General features: G+C 45.2%; 1 protein-coding gene and 1 pseudogene across 1 annotated transcript; one reads left to right on the forward strand and one right to left on the reverse strand.

Annotated features, from left to right (window-relative positions):
• LOC133244718 (olfactory receptor 2D2-like) overlaps positions 1 to 17,701 on the reverse strand; it is a 136,977-nt pseudogene extending 119,276 nt beyond the window's left edge.
• On the forward strand, positions 231 to 24,331 carry LOC133245226 (L-amino-acid oxidase-like). The gene is made up of 8 exons (XM_061413174.1): positions 231 to 305; positions 17,700 to 17,972; positions 18,416 to 18,528; positions 19,921 to 20,131; positions 20,372 to 20,373; positions 20,649 to 20,706; positions 20,923 to 21,056; positions 21,846 to 24,331. Exons 1-8 carry the CDS (start codon positions 231 to 233, stop codon positions 22,636 to 22,638), a joined length of 1,659 nt encoding a protein of 552 aa, XP_061269158.1. The 3' UTR covers positions 22,639 to 24,331.
• Positions 24,332 to 25,606: the final 1,275 nt, after the last annotated feature.

Below are 25,606 nucleotides of genomic sequence, written 5' to 3' on the forward strand. Positions count from 1 at the left end.
GATATAACTGGCTCAGGGGAGAGGCTATTGTACTTGGTCACCTCGTAGCTATGACAAGAACTGAAGGCCTCATGCTGATTGTCCTCTTACCTTCTAAACTTCATGTCCAACTTGTCAATTAGACCAAGAATGAGTCAAATCCCTATTCCTTATTGAACCACCTTGGGGAAATCAAAATCTTCCTCCATTCGGCAGAACAACTTGGACATGATGATACTTATGAGTTGACCATGGAGAACAAACCTTATACAGATCTTGAACCAGGTCCTGGCAAAAGGTATCTGGAAAGTAGCATCAGCTTCATGGTACGTACAAAGAAGTCAAGGGCCAGTGGAGACAAGAAACTGCCCAAGGACTCATGTCCTCTAAGGGCACAAAGAGAATCTGAATCAGGATCTGTCATGTTCTAGCTCCCGTTCTCTTAAACTTGGGTTATTCTGCCTCCATTTTCACCTCTGGAAAATGACAGGAATAATATCTTAATAACCCAACTTTCTGCGGTTGTTGAGAGAATTGAGTGAGACAGTGTGGTGAAATTCCTGCACAAGTCTTGCCTGTGCCGCCCATGACCGAGTTCCCATCCTGCCTTCTGTCTGTGCCTCGGTTCCCCATCCCTTCAGGAAGAGAAGTTTGGGTTCAGAGGTCCCTCTCCGTCAGCCACAGGTCACCAGAGTCATGCACTGACTTTTCAGAAATGCTGTGGGATGGTGTTAAACGAGGTCATTACTGAAGTTGAGTACATAAACTGTAATTAAGTCAAGTATGTTAAAAACAAAAATCAATGGACCTTGAAAGCACTATGCTATCTGAACTAAGTCAGGCAGAGAAAAACAAACACTGTGTGATCTCACTTACATGTAGAATCTAAAAGCGTGAAATTTGTAGAAGCAGAGTAGAGTATGGATGCCAGGAGCTGGGGGTTGGGGGGTACTCCTTAAAGTTACACATAGTTATATGTCAATTAAATCTTAACAGTTAGGAGTGAAAAAAGAAATGAAAAGTCAGTTTATAAAATGAAACAAACAAGCAAACAAAAAGGGTAGAAACAAAAGCTCAAAATTCTTCACATCCTGATCATTCTACTACAAAATGCAAACATCCGTTTCCTGTGTTTCAGAAGTTGTCTGCACCACTGGATTTTGATAATGGAAATGCTCTAATAATGGAGAGCTCCATGATCTCTCCCTACCTCTGAGATCAGTGACATCTTGTTTGCTTAACATCTGGCCACGATGGGTGTATCTACCCAACACAGAAACCAGAAAACAATACAACTCAGAACTCCTCCCTCCCCTCCCAGGATGGATTGTTAGCTGCTTCCCAGCACACCGCTGCTTCCAGTCCTGAGTCCTAAGAAGCCAGACGTCTCAGGATGACCTAGTGCTGGAGGCTTCCCACTCTGCTATTGGCAGCGGTTGGGGGAGCGTGCAATGAGCTACCCTTGTCCAGGAGGAGCCCAACCCAGCTCAAACCCTCTCAGCCCAGTCCTCTTGCCTGGCTCCCAGACAGCGAGACACAGCCTGGCACTGTCCTCTGGACCCTCGCCAGCCTCCTCACAGCCCTCAGCAGGGCTGACCATGGCACATGGAAGACCAGCTCTGCACTCAGGGAGCTCCCAGGCCCCACTGACTCCCACCTTTAGGGATGAAGCCCAAGCTCACTCAGAGCCTACTTTGCACAGGCCTTGGGAGGCAGGGATTTGACAGATGAGAAAACAGGGTCAGAAAGGGTAAGGAACTTCTCCAAACAAGATCAGAGAGGCTGATAACAGGAGGAGCCCAGAAGCACGTGGAGGCCACTGCTACCCCCACTTGGCTCTGTCTTCTGAGGCAAGGTTCAGTTTCCATTTCTCTAAAATGCGGAAGACGCTTTTCTTCTCTCACAGGTGATGATGCAGATCCAGTGATGGTACACGTGAGCCGGATGCTCAGCACAGAATAACCACTTCATGAAAGTTAGTCCCCTCCCTGTGTCTACTTCCTGATCCCCCTTCCCATTCCTTCTTCCTGGAATCACACCTTACAGGGAAGGGACACATTTCTTCTTTCATGGTATCCTTGATCCACTGTGTGCCCCTGAACTGTCCCTGGGGTCAGAAATACCTGAGCATTCCATCTGGGTTCTTCTGGTTCTTTGTGAGGCAGATGCGGGGGACTCTGATCCCAAGGCTCCCTGCAACTGTCAGCTGTTCCCCAGACTCAACTACAGTCTCAGAGGACTGCCCTGTGGGCGTCTTCTCCTGTACCCCATCTTCCTCACCGCCCCCCACTCCCCCGCCATACACACACATATGTCCTCTAGCCTGATGGGCCCAGAGATTCAGGGAAGAGAGGGAGTTGGGCCTAGAACTCGGGACAGATGAAAACTTGCCTTGTTAATCCTTTTCTTCAGAACCAGAATGGCAATGATAACCAACTCTTCCCTGATCCAGGCCCTGACTCCTCTTCCCCCGTGTCACTGACCCTCACTTCAGCTCTGAAGAGATAGCCCATGCAGGACCCACTTGCCCATTGGATAGATGAAGAAATTGAGGCCCAAGGAGGTGCGGTGACTTGCCTTAAGTCAGAAGCAATCTAGGATCAAAGATAAGATGAAACTCATGCCATTCTGACTCTTTAAATGACAGAATTACTTAAAAGACTGTCAAGCTTGATCCTACTATCCGTCTACTCTCCATACTCCAGGTAAGTGATACGATCTGGAGGAAATGAGGGATTTGGCAAAGACCATGCAGCTAGATAGTGGGAGAGCCAGAAACAGAGCCCTGTTACGAACCTCTTGGGCTAGGGCTGTGTCCACAATATCACAGGCTTCAGTGCTTGTGTCTAAACTAATGGCTCTACCTGAACTCTAACTGAAATCCTTCCTGCTGTCCTGGAGCTGGTTGTGACCACCAGTGGGGCTGGGCCAGGGGGTGGGGGTGGTTGGTATGAGGAGCAAGACTGGACTCTGGATGTTGAATTTTGAGCCAGGTGGCCCTGCAGGCCTCGAGGAGAAGAGGGTGGGCTGCAAGAAGGGAGAAGCTAGGGCTGTGGCAGTCCTAATATCCAGGGACTCTGTAATTAGCCCCAGACTGAGAATGCTTCTGGGAGGGGTTCCATGGGAATTAGCTCTCCTTTGCTAAGACTGGTGTCCTAGAAAGTTTCTGGGTTTATGTCTGGGGAGGGAGCTGAGGGAAATGGCAGCAGTTGCTGATGGTATAATGATCAAGAGCATCTTAGTGGTCCTTTGGGACAGCCTTGCACACAAAGCACTTTCAGGTATATTTCTCATCAGGTCCTCCCAACACACCTGGGAGGGAGGTGTAATGGTCCCTGTTTTACAGATGATGACAATGATGGAAACAGATAAGAGCACTTGTCATGGACTAAGTCCTGAGGGAGTCATTGATGCTGGTTTTGGTCACTTCACTGCTCTCTAAGTCATAAGGGGCCTTCAAGGTCAACATGTCCAGTTCCCTGCTCTCTGTTACAGCCATGAAAATTGAAGCTCAGAGAAGGAAAGTCACTGGTCTGCAAGAGGTAGTGTGTAGGGGATTAGAACCTAGAAGTCCTGCCTCCCAGCCACGGACCCATTCCATTGACTCTGTGCTCCTTTCCTGCTTTGTTCTCTAGAAATTTGAAGAAAGAGCTGTCCATCTGTGGAGTAATAATTAGTTAGTTGCAGGTATCTTATCATGCATGCCCTCAGCATCTTGATTCCTGGGTATTTGTATCCCCCAAGACTAAATCTTGTGTGGAGCCAATGAAAGTACATGTAGGTCAGAGAAGATAATAGGATTGCTGCTGTTTGGTCACTAAGTTGTGTCCAGTTCTTTTGTGACCACATGTACTATAGCCCGCCAGGCTCCTTCTGTCCATAGCATTTCCCAAGCAAGAGTGCTGGAGTGGGTTGCCATTTTCTTCTCTAGCAGATCTTTCTGACCCATGGACCAAACCTAGATCTTCTGCATTGGCAAGCAGGTTCTTTACCACTGAGCCACCAGAAAATCCCCTGAAAGCGTTAGTCACTGAGTCATGTCCGACTCTTTGTGACCCCATGGACTGTAGCCTACAAGGCTCCTCTGTCTATGGAATTCTCCAATAATGTCAGCAACAAAACAATAACAATGATGGTGGTAATAATAATAAGAGCAAACCTTATAAGCATTGCCTCTTAGGTGTTTTGCTTACAATAATCCATTAAATATTCAAAATATCCTATGAGTTAATATGCAAAATATATAAACAGCTCATATAACTCAATATCAAAAAAATCCAATCAAAAAATGGAAGACCTGAATAGACAGCTTTATAAAGAAGACAGATTGATGCCTAACAAGCAAGTGAAAAGATGCTCATCATCACTAATTATTAGAGAAATGCAAATCAAAATATCAGTAAAATATCACCTGTTAGAATGAATATCATTAAAAATCTACAAATTATAAATGTTGGAGAAGAGGAGGCACAGAACACTTGCACACTGCTGGTAGGAATGGAAATTGGTGCAGCCACTGTGGAAAGTATATGGAGGTTCCTTTAAAAATTAAATATACAACTGCCATATGGTCTAGCTATTGCACTCCTGGATATATATCCAGGAAAAAAAAAAGGAAAAACATGAATTTTAAAAGCTACATGTTCAGAACAGCACTACTTATAGTAACTAATATATGGAAGCAACCTAAATGTCCATGTACAGATGAATTGATAAAGAAGTGATGTATACATACAATAAAATGTTATTCAGCTCCAGCCATAAAAAAAGAACGAGATTCTGCCATTTATAGCAACATGGATGGACCCAGAGAATATTATGCTTACTGAAATGTCAGACAAAGACAAATACTGCATGATAACACTTACATCTAAAAAGGAATCTAAAAAGTAATACGCATTAATGCATATGCAAAAAGAAATAGACTCACAGTTACAGAAAGTGAACTAGTTTTCTATGTGAAGAGGAAAGGGAGAGGGGCAGATTAGGGATATGAGATTAAGAGATACATATTATGTATAAACTAGATAAGCAACTAGGATATACTGTATAGCACAGGAAATTAGAGCCAGTATCTTCTAATGACTTTTATTGGAGCATAAGGAACTCAAAAGCCTCTTGATGAAAGTGAAAGTGGAGAGTGAAAAAGTTGGCTTAAAGCTCAACATTCAGAAAATGAAGATCATGGCATCTGGTCCCATCACTTCATGGGAAATAGATGGGGAAACAGTGGAAACAGTGTCAGACTTTATTTTTCTGGGCTCCAAAATCACTACAGATGGTGACTGCAGCCATGAAATTAAAAGACGCTTACTCCTTGGAAGGAAAGTTATGACCAACCTAGATAGCATATTCAAAAACAGAGACATTACTTTGCCCACAAAGGTTCGTCTAGTCAAGGCTATGGTTTTTCCAGTGGTCATGTATGGATGTGAGAGTTGGACTGTGAAGAAGGCTGAGTGCTGAAGAATTGATGCTTTTGAAGTGTGGTGTTGGAGAAGACTCTTGAGAGTCCCTTGGACTGCAAGGAGATCCAACCAGTCCATTGTGAAGGAGATCAGCCCTGGGATTTCTTTGGAAGGAATGATGCTAAAGCTGAAACTCCAGTACTTTGGCCACCTCATGCGAAGAGTTGACTCATTGGAAAAGACTCTGATGCTGGGAGGGATTGGGGGCAGGCGGAGAAGGGGACGACAGAGGATGAGATGGCTGGATGGCATCACTGACTCGATGGACGTGAGTCTGAGTGAGCTCCGGGAGTTGGTGATGGACAGGGATGCCTGGCGTGCTGCGATTCATGGGGTCGCAAAGAGTCGGACACGACTGAGCGACTGATCTGATCTAATCTGTAAAAACGCTGAATCACTTTGTTGCACACCTGAAATTAATATAATATTGTAAATCAACTATACTTCATTTTTTTAAAAATTCCTATGACAGGTGCTGTAATCTTCATGATTTTGCAGATGAAGAAACTGAGTCATAGAGATTTAGTAGTGTGACAAATGTCCTATAGCCACTGGCAGATTAGGACTATAAATGGTGTGATGTTACAAGTTTAACAACTGGACTTCCCTGGTGGTCCAGTGGTTAAGAATCCACCTTCCAATGAAGGGGACATGGGCTTGATCCCTGTTTGGAGAACTAAGATCACACACCTCAACTACCAAAGTCCATGTGCTCTGGAGCCCACGTGCCACAGCTGGAGAATCTGTGCCTTACAATGGAAGATCCCGCATCCAGCCGTCCTGGTTCTGAGTCAAGGGCTTGTTTCCATGGCACCAGTCTCTCCCAGAACACAAAACAGGAAAAGAGGAAATCCACATCTGTTGAGGCTCAGAAAAGTGATGTGACTTGCCCACCAACACAGCTCACAAGTAGTAGATACAAGAATTAAATCCTAGTGGGCTGACTGCATTACTTCTGTGTTCCCGTCTCACCTGCAAAGCTCAGAGGAACTACCAGGAGCATACACAGGAGTGTTTTGAAACTCAGGATGTAGAAACAGGAGGGACAGGGAACAAGAGCTCTGGGAAGTCAGTTGTGATAGGGTTTGAGGAAGAGTTCTAGTGCTCAGACCTGTGCTGCCCAGAAAACCAGGAGGTAAGGTATATTAGTTTCCTGTTGCTGCTGTAACAAACTGTCACAAACTTAGTGACCTTAAATGACACAAATGCATTCTCTCATAGTTCTGGAGGTCAGATGCCCAAAGTGAACCTTGAGCTAAAATCATGGCGTTTGCAGGTTTGGTTCTTCCTGGAGGCTCTGGGGGAGAATCTCTTCCTGACATCGTCCAGTTTTCAGAGGCTACTTTGGTGTCCCTTGGGTTGCAACCACATCACTCCAACCTCTGCTTCCATGTTCGCATCATCCTCACCCCCTTTGACCTTCTTGCCTTCCTTCTAATAAAGACCCTTGTGACTATATTTAGAGCCCACCTGGTAACCCCAGGATCATCTCCCCATCTCAGAAGATTAATCACACACACAAACTCTGTTTTGCTATATAAGGTAACATTCACAGGCCCCAGGACTTAGGACATCCTTGGGGAGCCATTTTCCAGCCTACAACACAGGGTCTCCAAAAAATCCCCCTCAGTCACTCCCCTAGACGTTTCCTGGTTTGCTGAGGCCCCAGGAAGCTCATCAGCACGAAGCTAATCCAGCAGGCAAATGTGCTCTCTAGAAAGTACACAGAGTCGGTGTAAGAGATGCATGGTAACTTGAGGCTCCACCAGGATTTCCAACCCAGACTCTACTTTTGAGTGTGGGGCCGCCTCATCTCTTTGTCAGTGACAGTAACAACTGCAAAAGTCCCCAGCCTCCCAGGAATGCAAGATCAGTTTATCACTTGAAAATCAATTAATGTAATATACCATATCAATGGAATAAAACACAGAAACCACATGAGCTCTTACCATGTATTTCAATTTAAAAATGAAATTAAGCAAAGTCTCTTTATAATAGAATCAAAATAATGAAATCCTTAGGAATAAATTTAATAAAAGAAGTACAAAACAATACTCTGAAAACTATAAAACATTGTTTAAAGAAATTAAGATGATCTATATACATAGAAAGACATCTCAGGTTCATGTATCAGAATAATAAACTCTGTTAAGATGTGAATATTTCCTAAATTGTCCACAGATTCAACACAATCCCTATCACAATCCCACTGGCATTTGGCAGAAATTGAAAAGTTGATCCTAACATTCATAACAACCTAGATGGATGGGATGGGAAGGGAGGTGGGAGAAATGTTCAAATGGGAGGGGACATGGGTAAACCTATGGCTGATTCATGTTGATAGAAACCAATGCAATACTGTAAAGCAATTATCCTTCAAATAAAAATAAATAAAAATTTTAAAAAGGAAGGGAAAAAAATATTCATATGGAAGTTTAAGGCACCTAGAATAGGCAAAACAGCCTTTGACCAATTTTAAAAGTTACTACAAAACTATAGTAACCAATAATCAAGACACTGTGTTAGTGCCATACGGATTTGCCTATAATTCAGTAGAATAGTATTGATAGTCCAAAAATAGATGTTCACATTTATGGTCAATTGATTTTTGACAAGGATAAATTTTCCAAGATAATTTAATGAGGAAAGAATAGTCCTTTTTATAAAACAAAATTCACATTTTATTTAGGTTGAAATAAACTATACAAAATTTATTTTCTTCACCAAAAATAACAGCAATATTTTCTGTATTATTCCTAGATAAACTACAAAACACTTATTTTTGTAGGTTTTCTAGGCTTTGCTTGTAAATCGAGATGAGGCAGTAGATACGGTCATGGAAATAGACAAATCAGTTGTCGGTATCCATGGCCTCTGACCCTCTCTTGACCATGAAACGGAAGTGTTCAACATATACCTGCCAAAAAGCTTACAAAGACGTAGGCTCAATAAAGGAATGCAAACAGCAATAACCAGATGTGGAACAACAATGGCAGGCTCTTCCATTCAAACTTTAACTTATTGCTTTAACTTCATTTGATAAAGACAAAATCTACACTGAAATCCTTGTTTGACAAGCTCACACGTTTCTCTTACAGTCTGATAATTTTCTTAACTGTCCTTTACAGATTTTTAATAGCATACTTAAAACTTGTACTATTCAAAAGTCAGTTCTTTGACTGACAGAGCTTCATTGTCACATTTTACAAAATGTGGTCCTTCCTTCCATACCTCCTCTAATTTTATTTTTTCAAAGATCTGATAACTTAATACCTGACAATTGGATCCACAGAGATAAACATAATGTCTAAAATAACTAAAACAATTCCAAAGTGCCAATAGCAGAGATCACATAAAAATGTAACACGGTACTTTAAATTCTATATTCTGGAAGAACAGTTTGGTCTCCAAAGCATGGGCATTCAAACAGGTCATTTAAACAGGCAAATTATCAATGACTAATGAACTCAATGGGAGGCCTACAGGTCAAGATATTCAGTGATTATATGGCCTACCCTTACAATTTTTCTGTAAGATATTTTAAAATTTCTGTATTACAGGTTTTTTTCAAATATCAAAGAGAAAGTCTAGGTTAAAAGTCTCTTAGATATTCTCAATGGTTTCTGAATTATCTGCCGGAAGCTCTGACTTACTTGTATAGAGTTTGATATACGTATCGAACATTAAATCCAAGTCGTGTTTTATATCAAAATTTATGTTAAGCAAAGCCAAGTTACTTGACATTTGATATGTCAAAGTGTTCCTCAAGTATGCTTTGAGACGCTTTCGCCCACTTTCTAGCGTTCATTCTCAACTTTCATCACAGGAAGAATGCATAGGACCTGCAGCAATGCATAAACATTAGGAAAAAACTTGATGTCTGGTAGATGAAGGGCTTCATAAATAGTGGATGGAAGTTCTATATCTTTCCCTCTATGTTTCCATTTGATTCTCCAACAATGCAGCTCAGCAGTGTGTCAGAATTAGGTAACTCACTTCGGTACATGTCAGCATGGTGCTCTTCTGATGTATTGAATTTGAGCTGTCCCATGATAGAGAGTACCAGGGATAAGCATTTAAGAGCTTTGTGGTGCTGTTCTGAGAATATATCTTTCAGTTCCTGAATAATGTGTTCCACAGTTGGCACACTTAGAGTTTCTTTATAGTAACTCTCAGAGGTTAGCTGCGGAGAAGGCACTGGCACCCCACTCCAGTACTCTTGCCTGGAAAATCCCATGGACCGAGGAGGCTGGTAGGCTGCAGTCCATGGGGTTGCTAGGATTCGGACACAACTGAGCAACTTCACTTTCACTTTTGACTTTCATGCATTGGAGAAGGAAATGGCAACCCACTCCAGTGTTCTTGCCTGGAGAATCCCAGGGACGGGGGAGCCTGGTGGGCTGCCGTCTATGGGGTCGCACAGAGTCGGACACGACAGAAGCGACTTAGCAGCAACAGCAGCAGCACAGGTTAGCTGAGATTCCGGGTTACTGTGCTGAGCTCTGTGAAATTTCCCTGGGAGTTTCATCTGAAAACAGTTTGGTTGTCAAATCTGTGGCTTCCTCAAGCCAAAGTTCATGATAAACTTCAATATTCCCCATCACTTCATTTAGTGAATGCAGTCAAGCTACTGGTTGCAAAAAAGCCATCAGAAGTTTGCCCCTGAAGATTTTTCCCAAAGCCTCTTGGAAAAGATAAAACATTTTAAAGAACAATAATGGTAACGATGAAATAAAAATCTGTTACCACACTATAGAGCACAAATGCTCAGCCAGCTATACAGTTATTCCATCTAACATTTGTATCAATATTTATGCCATCTAAACTTAAAAAAAGGGCTTGTGGGAGGTCCACTAAGATTTCAACAGCATCATGCCTACCTGTCCACTGAGAATGGCAAATTTCCTTCAGTTCTTTTCCCCTTTCTTCATTGTTCTGAAAGAGGACAAAAATTACACTTTCAAGCTCTAAAAGCTGTTGTGGTGATTGATGGGAAAAAAAACAAACTTCCTCAATTGTTCCTAATGAGACAGATACTCCCATAACAGGCACTGATTTTGCCAACAACATATTTAAGGCACAAGAGGAGCAGAGTGTGTAGCTTGGGGATATTTCTCTAAAAGTCTAGAAGCAACAACTTTCATTTTGGATAAAAATCCACTAGACACAATGTAAGCCTGGCCACAACAGTACTCCATGTTTAATCCCCATTTCTCAGTTGTTATAGTGTGAAATTTCTGCATCAGCTTCATAAGACAGAAAGCCTACAAATTCCTCTCTCAGGTTGGGAGCTTCATCAACAAACCTCACCCACACAGGCAGGTGCTCTTCCCCTGTGATGTCCACCACATCAGTGATGACGAAAAAGAAGTGAGAATCTCTCACTTACCTGAGGGTTTCTTCCCGAATGTAGCTCTCACAGATCTCTAGCATCTATCTCTGCTGTTTTGGAACAGAACAGTGTGTTAACTGCTGTTGTCTCAAAGCGCTTTCTCAGAACCTCTTCACCAAAACTGATCTGGCACTCTAGCAGCACTTGAAAGCTATAAGGAATAAAAAGACTTTCTTGGATTTCATCAGCTTCATGGCCGTCCAGAGGTATGTTTTGTTTTCCCATAAGAATCAAAATTTTAGATAAAGATTTTAAGTATTCTTTGTTTTCCTTCTCTTCAAGAGTTAAAGATAAAATGTCTTCATCCTGCTCTTTACCCCCTCCTTCTGCACTGGAATTTTGAGCATTGCTGTTGTTTATTTCCTTATGTTTTGGTTCCTGTTCAGAAGTTTCATCAACAGGTCAAGGCCTTTTAAAAAGGCATTCAGAAGTTGAGTCGTTAACACGATCACTTTTTTTCTGTTTCAGTGTCTCAATTTCACCTTCACTCAATTCTTTTTACTCATTTTCTGTGTCTACTATGTGGATTATTCAAATGGCTGCTAAGATCGAATACTATTGGTATTGCATTATCTCGGAGAATGGTCCCATTAAGGACTAGTTCTGCAGATCATAGAAGTTTCAAAGTGTTTGGCACACGGTTGATAATGTTTATTTAGTTGATTAGGTATTTTATCTTCCAAGTCTGCTCGCCTACAGTTCACCACCTACTTCTGGCATCTGGCCGGATCCCGCGGGAACCTGAAGAAGGCCAGGTCAGACTGCATGCTCTTCCCAGCACAGTTGGGGGCAGCGCAGAAGTTCCACATTGTCTGCCTGCCGCCAGCCCAACCCCACCACCCCTCTCCCCCCACCTCCCTCGCCTGCTCAGAGCAGCCTGCCTGCCCTTCAGGGCCAGGGAGGGAAGAATAGTCCTTTTAATAAAATGTGCTGAGACAATGAATAGTCATGTTCAAAAGAATGAAGTTGGAACTCTACCTCACATCATTTACAAATATCACTTCAAAATGGAGTAAAGACCTCAATATACCAGCTGAAAATATAAAACTTGTAGAAGACAGCAAAGGGTAAGTCTTATGATCTTGGATTAGGCAATAGTTTCTTAGGACCCCAAATACACAAGCAACAAAAGAAAAAATAAGGATTCTTCAAAATTAAAAACATTTGTGCTTCAAAGGACACCATCAAGAAAGTAAAAAGGCAACCCATGGAATGGGGCTGCCAGAAATATTTGCAAATCGTATATGTGAAAAGGATTTTATCTACAATATAAAGAACCCTTGTGCTTAGTCGCTCAGTCATTTCTGACTCTTTATGACCCCTAGGACTCTTTGTGACACCGTGGACTATAGCCCACCAGGCTCCTCTGTCCTTGGGGATTCTCCAGGCTAGAATACTGGAGTGAGTTGCTGTGTCCTCCTCCAGGGGATCTTCCCAACCCAGGGATCGAAGCCAGGTCTCCCACACTGCAGGTGGACCCTTTACCATCTTAGCCACCAGGGAAGCCCAAGAATACTGAAGTGGATAGCCTATCATTTCTCCAGTGGATCTTCCCTGCATTGCAGGCAGTCTTTACCAGCTGAGCTACAATAAAGAATCCTTACAATTCAATAATAAAGACACAAGTAACCAAATGAAAAAATGGGCAAAGGATCTGAATGAACATTTCTCCAAAGAAGATATACAGATGTCCATTAAGCACATGAAAAGATGTTCAAGGTCACTGATCATCAGTTCAGTTCAGTTCAGTCCCTCAGTCATGTCTGTCTCTTTGCAACCCCATGGACTGCAGCATGCCAGGCCTCCCTGTTCATTACCAACTCCCAGAGCTTTTTCAACCTCATGTCCATCAAGTCGGTGATGCCATCCAATTATCTCATTCTTTGTCATCCCCTTCTCCTCCTCCTTTCAATCTTTCCCAGCATCAGAGTCTTTTCAAATGAGTCAGTTCTTCACATCAGGTGGCCAAAGTATTGGAGCTTTAGCTTCAACATCAGTCCTTCCAATGAATATTCAGGACTGATTTCCTTTATGATTGACTGATTGGATCTCCTTGCAGTCCAAGGGACTTTCAAGAGTCTTCTCCAACACCACAGTTCAAAAGCATCAGTTCTTTGGTGTTCAGCTTTATTTATGGTCCAATTCTCACATCCATACATGACTACTGGAAAAACCACAGCTTTGACTAGTCGGACCTTTGGTGGGAAAGTAATGTCTCTGCTTTTTAATATGCTGTCTGGGTTGGTCATAGCTTTTCTTCCAAGGAGCAAGCATCTTTAATCTCATGGTTGCAGTCACCATCTGCAGTGATTTTGGAGCCCAAGAAAATAAAGTCTGGCACTGTTTTCATTGTTTCCCCATATATTTGCCATGAACTGATGGGACCGGATACCATGATCTTTGTTTTCTGGATGTTGAGTTTTAAGTCACTTATCATCAGGGAAGTACAAATGAGAAAACAATGAGATATTACTCTACCCCCACTAGGATGGCTATAATCAAAAGCACGGATAATAGCAAGTGTCATGGAGAATGAGAAGAAATTGGCTCTCATTCATTGCTGGTGGGAAAGTAAAATGGTGCAGCCATTTTGGAAACCAATCTGGCAGTTCCTGAAAAGGTGAGACATAGAACTAACACATAACCCAGCCATTCCACTCCAAAGTGTATGCCTAAGAAAAATGAAAACCTATATCCACATAAAAAGAATGTTTATAGACACACTATGTATAACAGCTAGAACGTGGGAAACCAGATTGTTGCCCTAATGGTCTGGGAGCGAGCGACGAGAATGAAGACAGAACACAAAATCTGGTGCAGTGGGTCAGGAGACCTGCAGCCTCTACTGGACTGAGGTACAGAGTCCACTCTGAGTCCAGATTTTATTCCTAAGTGCAGACTACAAGAATTTCTTTGGCCTTATCTTTCTCAAGACATATTCTGTTTCAATCACATACTCCTAAATGTCATGGATTACATTGACATAGTCCAGATTTCCTTATTTTTATCCCAGGCCGTTTCCTTTTTGGGCAAGTCTCGAGAACAATCAGCAAGTGTGTAGGCAGCGTTCATGCCTGGCGCCGACCCAGTGTTCCAAAGTCCATGCTTTCATGATCCCAGTCATACTCCCTTCTGGGTCTGGCCTTGGGGTTTGTAACAAGGCTATTATTCTAAGAAAAATGTGAAAGATAATTATTAACATAGTTTCTTAATATATGCTGTTTTTCCAGATTCTATTTCTGTGGAATTTCTCAAGGCTCAGAAAGTACATTATTAGGAATTCCCACTACACCAGATGGTCAAACCCAAAAGATGAGTGGATAAACAAAATGTGGTATAAATGGAATATTATTCAGTCATAAATGGAATAAGAGCCATCCAGAAATGGCTATTATTTAGCCATAAAAAGAAATGAAGCACTGATACATGCTGCAACATGGATGAATCTTAAAGAGGTTATGTTAAATGAATGGAGCCAGCCACAAAAGACCACATATTGTGTGATTACATTTATATGAAATGTCCAAAACAGGCAAACCCATAGAGGCAGGAAGCAGAATAGTGGATCCCTAGGGTTAGGGGGATGCAGAGAATGGGGGGTGATGGCTAAAGTGTATGGGATTTCTTTTTTTGTTTGTTTGTTTATTTATTTTTAATTGAAGAATAATTGCTTTACAGCATTGGTTGGATTTCTGCCACACATCAACATGAATTAGCCATAGTTGTACATATGTCCCCTCCCTCTTGAACCTCCCTCCATCTCCCACCCTTTCCCATCCCTCTAGGTTGTTACAGAGCCCCAGTTTGAGTTTCCTGAAGAATAATGGAAATGTTTTAAGTTAGTTGTGGTAATAGTAGCATAACTCTGTGAATACACTAAAAACCATGGAATTGTTCACTTCAAATGGGTGAATTGTATGGTATATAAATTATATCCAATAAAGCTATTAAAAATTTAAAAGAATCGACAATAGAATGAGAGCAAGAAAGCAAGAGTCCTCGACCTGCCCAGCAATTCAGTTTCTCTTTAAACATCATTCTATCTGCCACTGCTAGCAACTCTGTGATGGAGGAACTACCTCTTTTTAGAGCTATTGCAGTTGTGTGACAAACCCTATCTCCAAAAGGAAAGAAGGAAACCAGCTTAGGTACCTACCTATGCCAGGCTCTTCACACATCATCTCATTTAATCCTTGAAATACCCTGTAAAGAAAGAAAGTATTATTACCCAGTTTTACAGATAAAGAAACCCAGGCTCAGAGAAGCATACTATATGTCCTAAGACACACAGCTACAACATGACTAAGCAGAATTTGAACTCAGTCTGTTTGATTCCGTTGCTGGTGCCCTTTCTCCAATGCCACCCTAGTGCCCAGGATCTGAGTCCTGTGTCCCAGCTGCTGAACATCTGCTCATACTCCAGCCCCCTCCCCAGCCCCAGGCTGCTGCTCTATGACGGTTTCCAGCCCCTTCTCCCTGCACTGTACACAGAGAACAAAGACTCGTGCTGGAACCACAGCCAGCTGGCCTGAGTCCCCAGGAGAAGCAATTCCAGTGCCAGAGAAGCCCGCCTGTGCCTAAGGAAGCCCTGGGGGCCCCAGAGGAATGGAGAAAACGCCCACTCCCCACGGCAAATGGGCCAGACCAGAGACTCTATCCTGCCCACAGAGGTAACACCTGAGAGGGGTGGGGAGAGCCCAGTCCTCCCACGGGAACTCATGGCTAGAATCCTCACCTTGGAGCAGAAGTCTCCGCAGTGAGACAGCAGCGGAACAGGAACATTCTCTAGTGAGAGCAGTCAGGAGGTCTGGCCTGTGCTGGGAACCGAGACTCTGGATTTCCAAACCAGCCCAGAGGTTCATTCCCAATCCTTACCCCTTCCTGGGAGATGATCCCATCAAGTTTGGGATGGCCCACCTGGCATCCACAACCCCTTCCCGTCAATGACTGTGATCTGAGCTGGGAGAAGGGGCTTTCCCTAGGAAGGGAGATGGGCCAGAAGGAATATAGGGATGCAGAAGATGCGGGGAGGTGGGGGGGACTGAGTCACCACAATCATCTTTACCTGACAGCCAGGCCTTGAGGGCAGGGTTTTTCTGCTTGGCCCAGCCAATTGGCCCCTAGGGTAGCCTAATGGGATGAGGCCAGTGACTGCTGGGTGGAGCTGGCTCCTCTTAAAAGAGGGAGAGTTGTACCAGACTCAGCCTGAGCTGCAGGGCCATGGTCAAGATGAGAGGTAAGGAGGGTCCCTCCTCTGAATCTGAGGGAGAGGCACCTGAGGAAGGAGGTATTGGATGCTGAAACAGGGCAGAAGAGCTAGATTGTGGAGTGGGGGTGGCTGGGGGGAGGGTGAAATGGGTCCAAGAGGGAGTCTGGGCATAGGGCCAGGCTAGGGAAAGAGGGGTGGGTATGAGATGGGACGGGAGCTAGGTCAAGGGCTATGAGTAGGTCAAGGTGTTGAAAGTGAGTCAAGAGGATAGATACAGATCTAGAGAATGCATTTGGAGGTTGGGCCCACTCAAGGGGAAGGTCATGGGGACTGAGACAGAATGGAAATCACACAGGGAGATGGGAAAACCTGTCCCAGGTGGAGAATGGATTTCAGAGGTTGAGGTAGGCCTGGTGGGGCTGCTGGGAGGCTTGACGCTCTGTCCCACGGGGCATGGTCACTCCTCTCCTCTTTCCTGAGAAGTCGCCCCTTCAGAAGGCCCTTCTAGCATTGGGAATGGCCTGCACTGGGAACCAGCGGGGTCTCTGCTCCTCCTCAGTGGGTGGCCCCTGAAGACCACTTCTCTTCTGAGAGCTTCAGCTGTGCTGCCAGTACAAAGACTGAACTAAGGGGATTCTCACCCGCCAAAAAACCTAGAGCTAGTGAGGGGGCACTCCATGTGCCACAGCTCCTGGCTGTTCCCTTTAGAGCAAGTGGCACCAAGGAAACCACACAGACTCTCTTCCAGGGTTTCAGACTCTTAGGGGAATATCTCTGTACATCAGAATAGTTATTTGTATAGGAGAAAACCAAGTCACTCTGGACTTACGTTATGTATTAACTATGGTTTTCAATCTTGACTGCACATTAGAAAACATAGAATGTTTTGAAGAAAATACTGTGAGGCTGGAGAAGAACAACAGGACTAGCAAGTTCCTGTGGGGCATGAGTAGTCATTGAGAAAGTGGTCATAATTCCCCTACTCCCCTTCCCCGAAGAGAACTGTGCTACACACACACACACACACACACACACACACACATACACCCTCTCACAAATGCACACATTTCCAAAGAATACAGACACCCTCAGGCTCCCCAGTCCCACCTCATGCTCAAACACACACAGGGAATCAAACAAAGAACACAAGCAACCAAATTCTCTCTGAAACTCAAGCAAATGCATACATATCATTCTCCCTCCTCCAAACACAGGCCAACGTGCACTATTTCTACAACATCTCTCACTTTTCTGTACAGATTCACCCACACATTTACTCGGGTACCTACACTGTTCCACAACATACTCATTTCACATAAAATCACAAACAATGCACAGTTACACAGGGCAATGACCCAGACTCGCAACCACAGCAATTTTATCATAGACAACCTCATACACACACACTCACCATCAGAAGCAGGCACATTTACCCTCCAATAGGAAGCTGCACACAACCAGGATTTTCCAATCACACCCACACACGTGAACATTCACACCCACACAACTAAAGCTAGCATAGTTCATACATTATTCATATCCCACACAACACAGACACAGACACAACCACAAACGCATGTTTGCAAGCGCACAGTGGACAGACACTCCTGACCTTACCACTCCCACTCATCCACACAGACGAGGATGACAGACACAGACAGGTAGGGCAGGGTACAGAGCCCCAGCCCCCATTCCTTTCTCTGCCCCAGGAATCCTGATCTTGGGGCTTTTGTTGGCCACTCCCAGCTGCCTTGGCTACTATGAGGACTTGGCTAAGTGTTTCCACGACCCTGAATATGAGTCTATCCTTGTCACAGCCCAGGAGGGCCTCCACACCTCCCCAGTGCCCAAGCACATAGTGGTGGTGGGAGCTGGCATGTCAGGGCTGACCGCGGCCAAGGCCCTGCAAGATGCGGGCCATCAGGTAAGCTGGTGTGGGAGGGGCCTCAATCATTCACCTCCACTTTACTTCGTTGGGTGAAAAAAAAAAAGGAGTGGGGTTACAGCCAACCTTTAGACAACTGAGCATAACCCACTGGGGCTCTTAGCCCTTAGTTATCATTCCTCAAAAAACTGCATCCCTTGAGACTTAACTGCAACTTGTGTTCTTTTGGAAATAAAAGTAGAGAAGGGCTATGCTAGCCAGAAAGGGCCAGGAGGTGTTCTGACCCCTGCAACCCTGGAGCCCTTCTGCATCACCTACGTTACTCAGGTCCCTCTGGGAGAAAACCCCACTCTGCCCAGTTTGGTTATCCTGCACATTCAGGGACCTACCAGTGGGAATTCTAGAATAGAACCTGTGGCCAGGCCAGGTGGGAAAAGGGAGTAGATGACTCTGGGAGTGACAGCAGCCTCCCTGGATACTAGGTAACCATCCTGGAAGCCAGCAACCACGTCGGGGGTCGAGTGATGACATTCAGGAACGAGAAGGAGGGCTGGTACTATGAACTGGGGCCCATGCGAATCCCAAAGTCCCACAGGTAAGTCTCAGGACAGGGATGGAGCAAAAGGCAAGGAGGAAGAATTAAGAGGAGTAGAGGATGGGCTGCTGCCACTGTGTCAGATCCCTTTCAGACTCACTGTCTCATGCGATTCAATCCTGCAAGTCTGGTCCCCCAGCTGACAGAGATGATCAAGGCTCAGAGCTTAGGGTGATACAGAAAGTGGAAGATCCCAAACTAATCATGACCATTTGTTGTCCGACTCTTTTGTGACCCTGTGGGCTATAACCTGCCAGATTCCTCTGTCCATGGGATTCTCCAGGCAAGAATACTGGAGGGGATAGCCATTCCCTTGTCCAGGGAATCTTCCCAATCCCAGGGATCCAACCCAGGTCTCTTGCATTGCAGGCAGATTCTTTACAGTCTGAGCCACCAGGGAGGCCAGATACTATTTTAAGCTATAAAATAAATAATAATAATAGTAGCTCTCATTCGCGGACACCTACTATGTGCGTGGCCCTGTGCTAAGTACTATATGTGCATTATTTCATTTGACTCTCACAACCCTACAATGTAATACTCTTATTTTTCCTATTTACAAATCAAGAAATTGGGCTCAGAGATATTAAGTGACTGACTTAAGGTTCTCCTAGGAGGAAGTGACAAAGCTCCTCAAAATCAAGGGAGTACCTGGCACCAAAGTATATGCTCAATTTCTAAATCAGAATCTGGAAGACAACCTGGCCCCCAGTTCTGGGGCTTGTAAGACAAAAAGATCCTTTGCCTGGTGCCCCACCACATGCCTCATTTTTTGCCTTAAGTGGAAACTAAACCCAAGATTTCCCTACAAACACTATCCTAAACCAAACCAAAAATTAACAGTAGCAGCCCAAAGTAGGAGTCTTTAGATATGGCCTCAAACTTACTTAGGGCTTCTCTGGTGGCTCAGATGGTAAAGAATATGTCTGCAAGGCAGAAGAACCTGGGTCGGGACAATCCCCAAGAATACCTTCTCCAGTATTCTTGCCTGAAGAATTTCATGGGCAGAGGTCCATGGTGTTGCAAAGAGTCGGACACAACTGAGCGACTAACACTTTCACTTTTAAAGCTTACTTAGAAATGGAATTTTAAATTCTGCTTGAAACAAGATGTCTTGGGCTCTGTAGTTGAGCTCTATATGCTGGGATTTCCTTAAGGGCCTTCTTTCAGTCATGGGGAAAACCTACTCCCTGTCTCCCTCAGTGCAAAAATAGGAGAAAAAGAACCAACGCAGCAGTAAGAGAAGGCGAGGTTAGAGATGAGGCGGCAGTCGGTCTGGGCTCCTTGGGCACACGAAGAAACTGGTTTTCCTGGAAACAGTTTCTACTGTGAGGTAAGCAGGAAAGAGGTGTCACATGGATGAGGGCCACGTTGAGCCTGTGTCTGTTCCAGGTTGGTCCACACCTATGTCAGGAAGCTGGGCCTGAAGCTAAACAAGTTCCTCCAGTACCATGACAACACCTGGTTCCTCATCAACAGAAAACGCTACCGCGCTGGGGAGGTTAAGGCCAACCCAGAGCTTCTAGGCTATTCCATGAACCCAAGAGAAAAGGGCAAGAATGCTATAAATCTCTTCTACCAGTCCATTGGCAAGGTGACTCCTGCCTCCTCCCTCTCCCCACCTCCCCCCGCTGCCACCCCAGGGTCAGGAAAAAACAGGTCTGGCCAAAAGTCACCTAGCAAGTTAGGTGACCATCCATCAGGCCACCTTACTCTTACCTGATACTCTTATGATTGGTCTATTTTCCTTCTAACACCCCCTAAGAATGTTGCCACCCGAGCCCTAGTGCCCAGCTCCATCTCTTCTGTCCCGTGTGGACTAATCATCCATTCCTTGGTTAAGCAGTAGAAGGAAGGGGAATCAGCAGGTAATCCAATCCTTGGTAATGAATCAGTCTTCCTGGATTGAAGTAAATGTCTTCACCTTTAAATTAAATGAAGGAGAGATCTGGGGGGAAAGAGAAAATTTAGGAGGTGGAAACTCCCTCCCCCTTTTCCTTCCATCTACTTCCTCTTAGTCCCCACCCTCTTCAAAGGATCATCCAGAGAACCCAGAAGTCCTGCCTCTGGCTCTGTGACTTTCAAGTTGCTACCCCTTGCTCTTCTCTACAGCTCAAAAGCCTGAAAGAATTAAACTGCAGCCACCTGATGTCCTTTTACGATTCTTACTCCACCAAGGTGAGTGAGGCAAAGTCCCAAGATAGGGATGAAAGGGGGTCTGTGCTCAACCTAGACCCCTGGGATTGTCCCCTCCCTACCAGGACCTTCTCCCAGTGCCCAAGGCTTCACCTCCCTGGAGTCCCCTCACCCCTGCTTCAACCTTGCCTACCCCAGGCCCCTACTGAGGCCCCTTCCTACATACTGTGTCCTCTATCTGATGCTTCCATCCAGCAGGCTTACCTGCTAAAGGAAGGGATGCTGAGCCAAAGAGGAGTAAAGATGATCAGGGATGTGATGAATGAGGATGCTGGATACTACAAGTCCCTTCTGGAGTCCCTTCGGATGGACATGATCTTCACAAGTGATGAGTAAGGCTGATCTGGACCAGACCTTGAGTCTGCCCCTTTCTCAAACATGCAGAACAGAGAAAGGGAACTTTGATTACTGAGTAGTTCCTATGTGCCAGGTGCCATGCTAAGCATTTTCCAAGGATGATCACATTTAATGCTATGATCACTTGGAAGGTAGGGCACTATAATTCAGAGTCATGTTACCAGTGAGGAGGCTGAGGCTCAGAGAAGTCATGCAACTCAGATTCACACAAGCTGGGCAAGGGCTGGAACATGTAGGTCTGCAGGATGCCTCCTGGGATGCAGAATTGCATGGTGGCTGAAGCCATGGGCTTTCCTGCTAGATTGCATATGTCATTGGGAGAAAGTCCCTTTTTTCTGGGTGTTCATTTTCCAAACTATAAAAGTAAGCAATGAACCCTCCCTCACAGAGGCTAGTTAAGGTGAGATGTGTGAAGTACATGGACTTCCCCGGTTGCTCAATGGTAAAGAATCTGCCTGCAATGCAAGAGACCCAAGAAACACAGGTTCCATCCTTGGGTGCGGAAGATCCCCTGGAGAAGGAAGTGGCACCCCACTCCAGTATTCTTGCCTGGAGAATTCCACGGACAGAGGAAACTGGTATGCTACAGTCCGTGGGGTAACAAAAGAGTCAGACACAACTGAGCACGCATGAAGTATCCACCACATACTGCAGGAGGCCCGTTTCCTCCCTTTTTGGACTGGGATTGCTGCTGGCAACTCAGCAGACTGACTTTGTGCCTCCCATACTCCCCTCCTCCTCCTTCCCTCTCTTCACCACTACAGCTTTTCCGAGATCACCGGTGGCTTTGACCAGCTTCCCAAAGCCCTTAACGCCAGCCTGAAGCCTGGCACCATCCGTCTGGGCTCCAAGGTGGAGAAGGTAGTAAGAGATGGGCCTGAGGTTCGGATTTCCTACCGGATGGGAGAAACCAACTCTACCCTGCGCACCCTCACCGCAGACTTTGTCATCATCTCCGCCTCAGCCAAGGCGACGCATCTCATCACCTTTGAGCCCCCGCTCTCCCAAGACAAGATGGACGCGCTCCGCTCAGTGCATTATACCAGCGCCACCAAGGTGGTTCTGGCATGCAACGAGTCCTTCTGGGAGCGGGACGGCATCCAGGGCGGGGTCTCCATTACCGACCTGCCCTCCCGCTACATCTACTACCCCAGCCACCGCTTCCCCAGCGGCAAGGGCGTCCTGCTGGCCTCCTACACCGTGGACAAAGACTCCCTCTTCTTCATATCCATGCAGCGGGACCAGGTGGTGGATATCGTCCTGAGGGACCTGGCGGCGGTGCACCAGATTCCCAAGGAGGAGCTGCGGCGCATGTGCCCCTCTTCTGTGGTCAAGCGCTGGTCTCTGGACCCCCTCTTCATGGGCGCCTTTACTGAGTTCACACCCTATCAGTTTGTGGACTATTCACAGCAACTTTTCCAGCCAGAGGGCCGCATCCACTTTGCTGGCGAGCACACCTGCCTGCCCCACGCCTGGATAGACACAGCTATCAAGTCCGGCCTCCAGGTAGCCAAGAACATCCAGGCTGCCGTGGACAAAGAGATCACCGAGAGATAGAACCCTTCACCAACAGTCACAGTCATTTCTAACCCTAAGAGAAATCCCTGAGGGAACCTAGCAGGAAGCAGCCTGTGAGGTGGGAGTTGGAGGCAGAGACCCTGGCGAGACTTCAGTGTTAGTTTCCCTGGCCCACAAACAGGATCCTCCAAATACCAGACAAAGACCCCAGCTGGCAAATCCATCCCCTTTCCTGCTTCTCTCTCCTGCAAGCCCTTGAGAAGGGTCAGCAGAGTCAGGGTATTTGGAGGGATAGGGGAAAAAATCAAGGATGGAGGTACTAGAATCAGACCTTAGCTTGCATAATAGTAACAAGCAAAAGAGAAAGATTTCAACAACTCCCAAATTTCTGACATCTACAATTAGAAGCCCCTAAAGGAACAGACAAACTCAAACCACAGCACTGTTAAAACACAGATTAGCCACATGAACCCACAGTGCAGCAAACCCCATCATTGAGTGCCTGAGCCAGGGGCCCCACGTCTTAGTTCAGCTGGAGTCAGGGTGGATGGGAGATAACAGTTCTTTTTTGCTCTTTTTTGAGCCCGCAAAACAGGACCTGGCTTCCTAGGCATCTCCTGGCCCATGGACTTTTTATCTCCGCCCTGATCTCCTCATCACCAATTAGAACTCACCTCCCTGCCTCTGCCTGTCCAGTCCACACATCCGCCTAGGAGGATACCAATTACATTCTAGATGTTTCCTCCACACTCTGTTCCTCATTAACACCTGCCCTGTCCTTCCAGGCCTAGCTGAAAGTGTTCCCTCTCCCCAAATCCTTTCTTAATGACCAAACTTAGACCCCCAAGGACCTCTTTCCTTTGAGCTACAACCTTTTCTACCTAGAGTCCTAAACATCTGGACTGTGGATCTTCTGGTACTATTACCTCTTATTTATCCAAGTAGACAGAAGTAAATAAAGTGGTAAGCCCTCTCACTAGACAGCTTTCCTACCAGGAGGACTCAAGATCAGCATGATGTCCTGAAAATGGCATATTTATAGGAAGAAGGGATAGAGGGAGGAGACATTTTCTTACTGCATTTGGTCCATTGTTAAAACCCCAGCCTACTTAATTTGGGTTTTCTATGTACCTCTGTATCAGTCAGGGCTTTTTCCAATTCAGGTGCTGGAAATCAAACCCAAACTACCTTAGGGAAAAGGCAATGTTTTGGCTCGCATATCTGAAAAGTCCAGGATGAAGCTTACTTCACCAAGACTAATTGTGTTCAGGAACTGATAAGTCATCACTAAGCTTCTCTCTTCCCACCTCTTGATTCTGCTTTCCTAAGTTAGTGTCCATATTGAGTTGAATGATGGTCCCCAAAATTCATATCTACCCAAAACCTGTGAAGGTGATTTTATTTGGAAATAGTCTTTGCAGATGTAATCAAGTTAAGATGAGGCCATATTGGATTTGTATGGTCCCTAATCCAGTAACTGGTGTCCTGATAGAAGGGAAATTGAACACAAACATACACAGAGGGAAGACAGCCATGTGAAGATGGAGGCAGATTGGAGTGATGCATCTACAAGCCAAGGAATGCCAAGGATTGCAGAAACCTCCAAAAACTAGGAGGAGGCATGTAACAGACTCTGCCTCAGAGATCTCTGAAAGAACCAACCTTGTGACACTGGTCTTGAACTTCTGTTCTCCAGTGCTGTGAGAAAATAAATTTCTGCTGTTTTAATCCACCTAATTTTATGGTAATTTGTTTCAGCAGCCTTAGGAATCTAATACAGCTTCCTTCATTCTTCTGACAAGAAAGACAGTCAGAAGCAACTCCAAGATTATATCTTCATAGGTTTCCATTCAAGGGGAAAGAAAGGGCTTCTTTCTCCCAGGTTGTTTTAGTTGCTAAGTCATGTCCAACTCTTTGCGACCCCATGGACTATAGCCCATCAAGTTCTTCTGTCCAAGGGATTTCTCAGGCAGGAATACTGGAGTTGATTGCCATTTCCTTCTCCAGGGAATCTTCTTGACCCAGGGGTTGAACTCACGTCTCTGGCTTGGCAGGAGGATTCTTTATCACTGAGCCACCTGGGAAGCCAGAGCATTCATTTATATTTTCATCCTGTCCATCCATGCTTAGTTGGGCCCACGTCTCAACCTAGAAAGTAGATCTTGTGATCAGCAGCCAGTGAAAGGGAAGAATGGGACAATCTTCTAAGAATTATAGGCTGGACAGACAAATAAAGCAGATGGACATAACTCTAGGCTGGGCTAGGGAATACAGCTGAGCCATTCCAGGCCTGGATTAAATCAGCTCCCTTGGAGTTTCCAGTGCAGGATGATTCACCACCAACAGTCATGATGCACATGGTGAACTCCCTAGAACCTGTCTACACCAAGGGAGGAGTCACTTTCCAAATTGTCTTCTGGGCTGTTTATCTTTAATAACCCCATTAGTATCATGACAAAGGCCATGCCTTCTTGAGGCTCGTAGAAAAAAGGAGGAATCCTGACCCAGTGAAGTCCAGGCAGAGAAAGAAGAAGAAGGTGGGACTCGGGGAGAGCAAGGTCCCTGGGGAAGAGCTCACCATAAACCCCCTCGGCCCTGAAGAAACAAATCAGGGAAGAGCAGAGGCAAGAACAAGGAAGCAAAGGGCTCTTTGCTGGCCTCTGCCCGTCGGAGATAAAATTGAGGCCCCAGGGGCATGGAAATCAGCTGTGCAAAGAGGATTAAGTAGCGGGAGAGGAGAATGGAGGATAGAACCACAGACCCAATCTGTAGTTTGGAGGGAAATGACTCCCAACATCTGGGTGGGAGTATTAGGCAGAAGATAAAAATGTTCAGAGATAGTTTTTTGTTGTAGAACTGCCACATGAGGTTCTCAGTGACAAAAATCTGAAATCAAATCTGAGTGATTTAAGTTGAAAAGGAATTTGAGGAAGACTGTCAAGAGGCTCACAACACTAACAGGAGCATAAGTGGGTAGATGCCAAAGGAGACCTGTGACCTGAGCCAT

This window comes from Bos javanicus, chromosome 3 (assembly GCF_032452875.1).
Source record: "Bos javanicus breed banteng chromosome 3, ARS-OSU_banteng_1.0, whole genome shotgun sequence".
Lineage (NCBI taxonomy): Eukaryota > Metazoa > Chordata > Mammalia > Artiodactyla > Bovidae > Bos > Bos javanicus.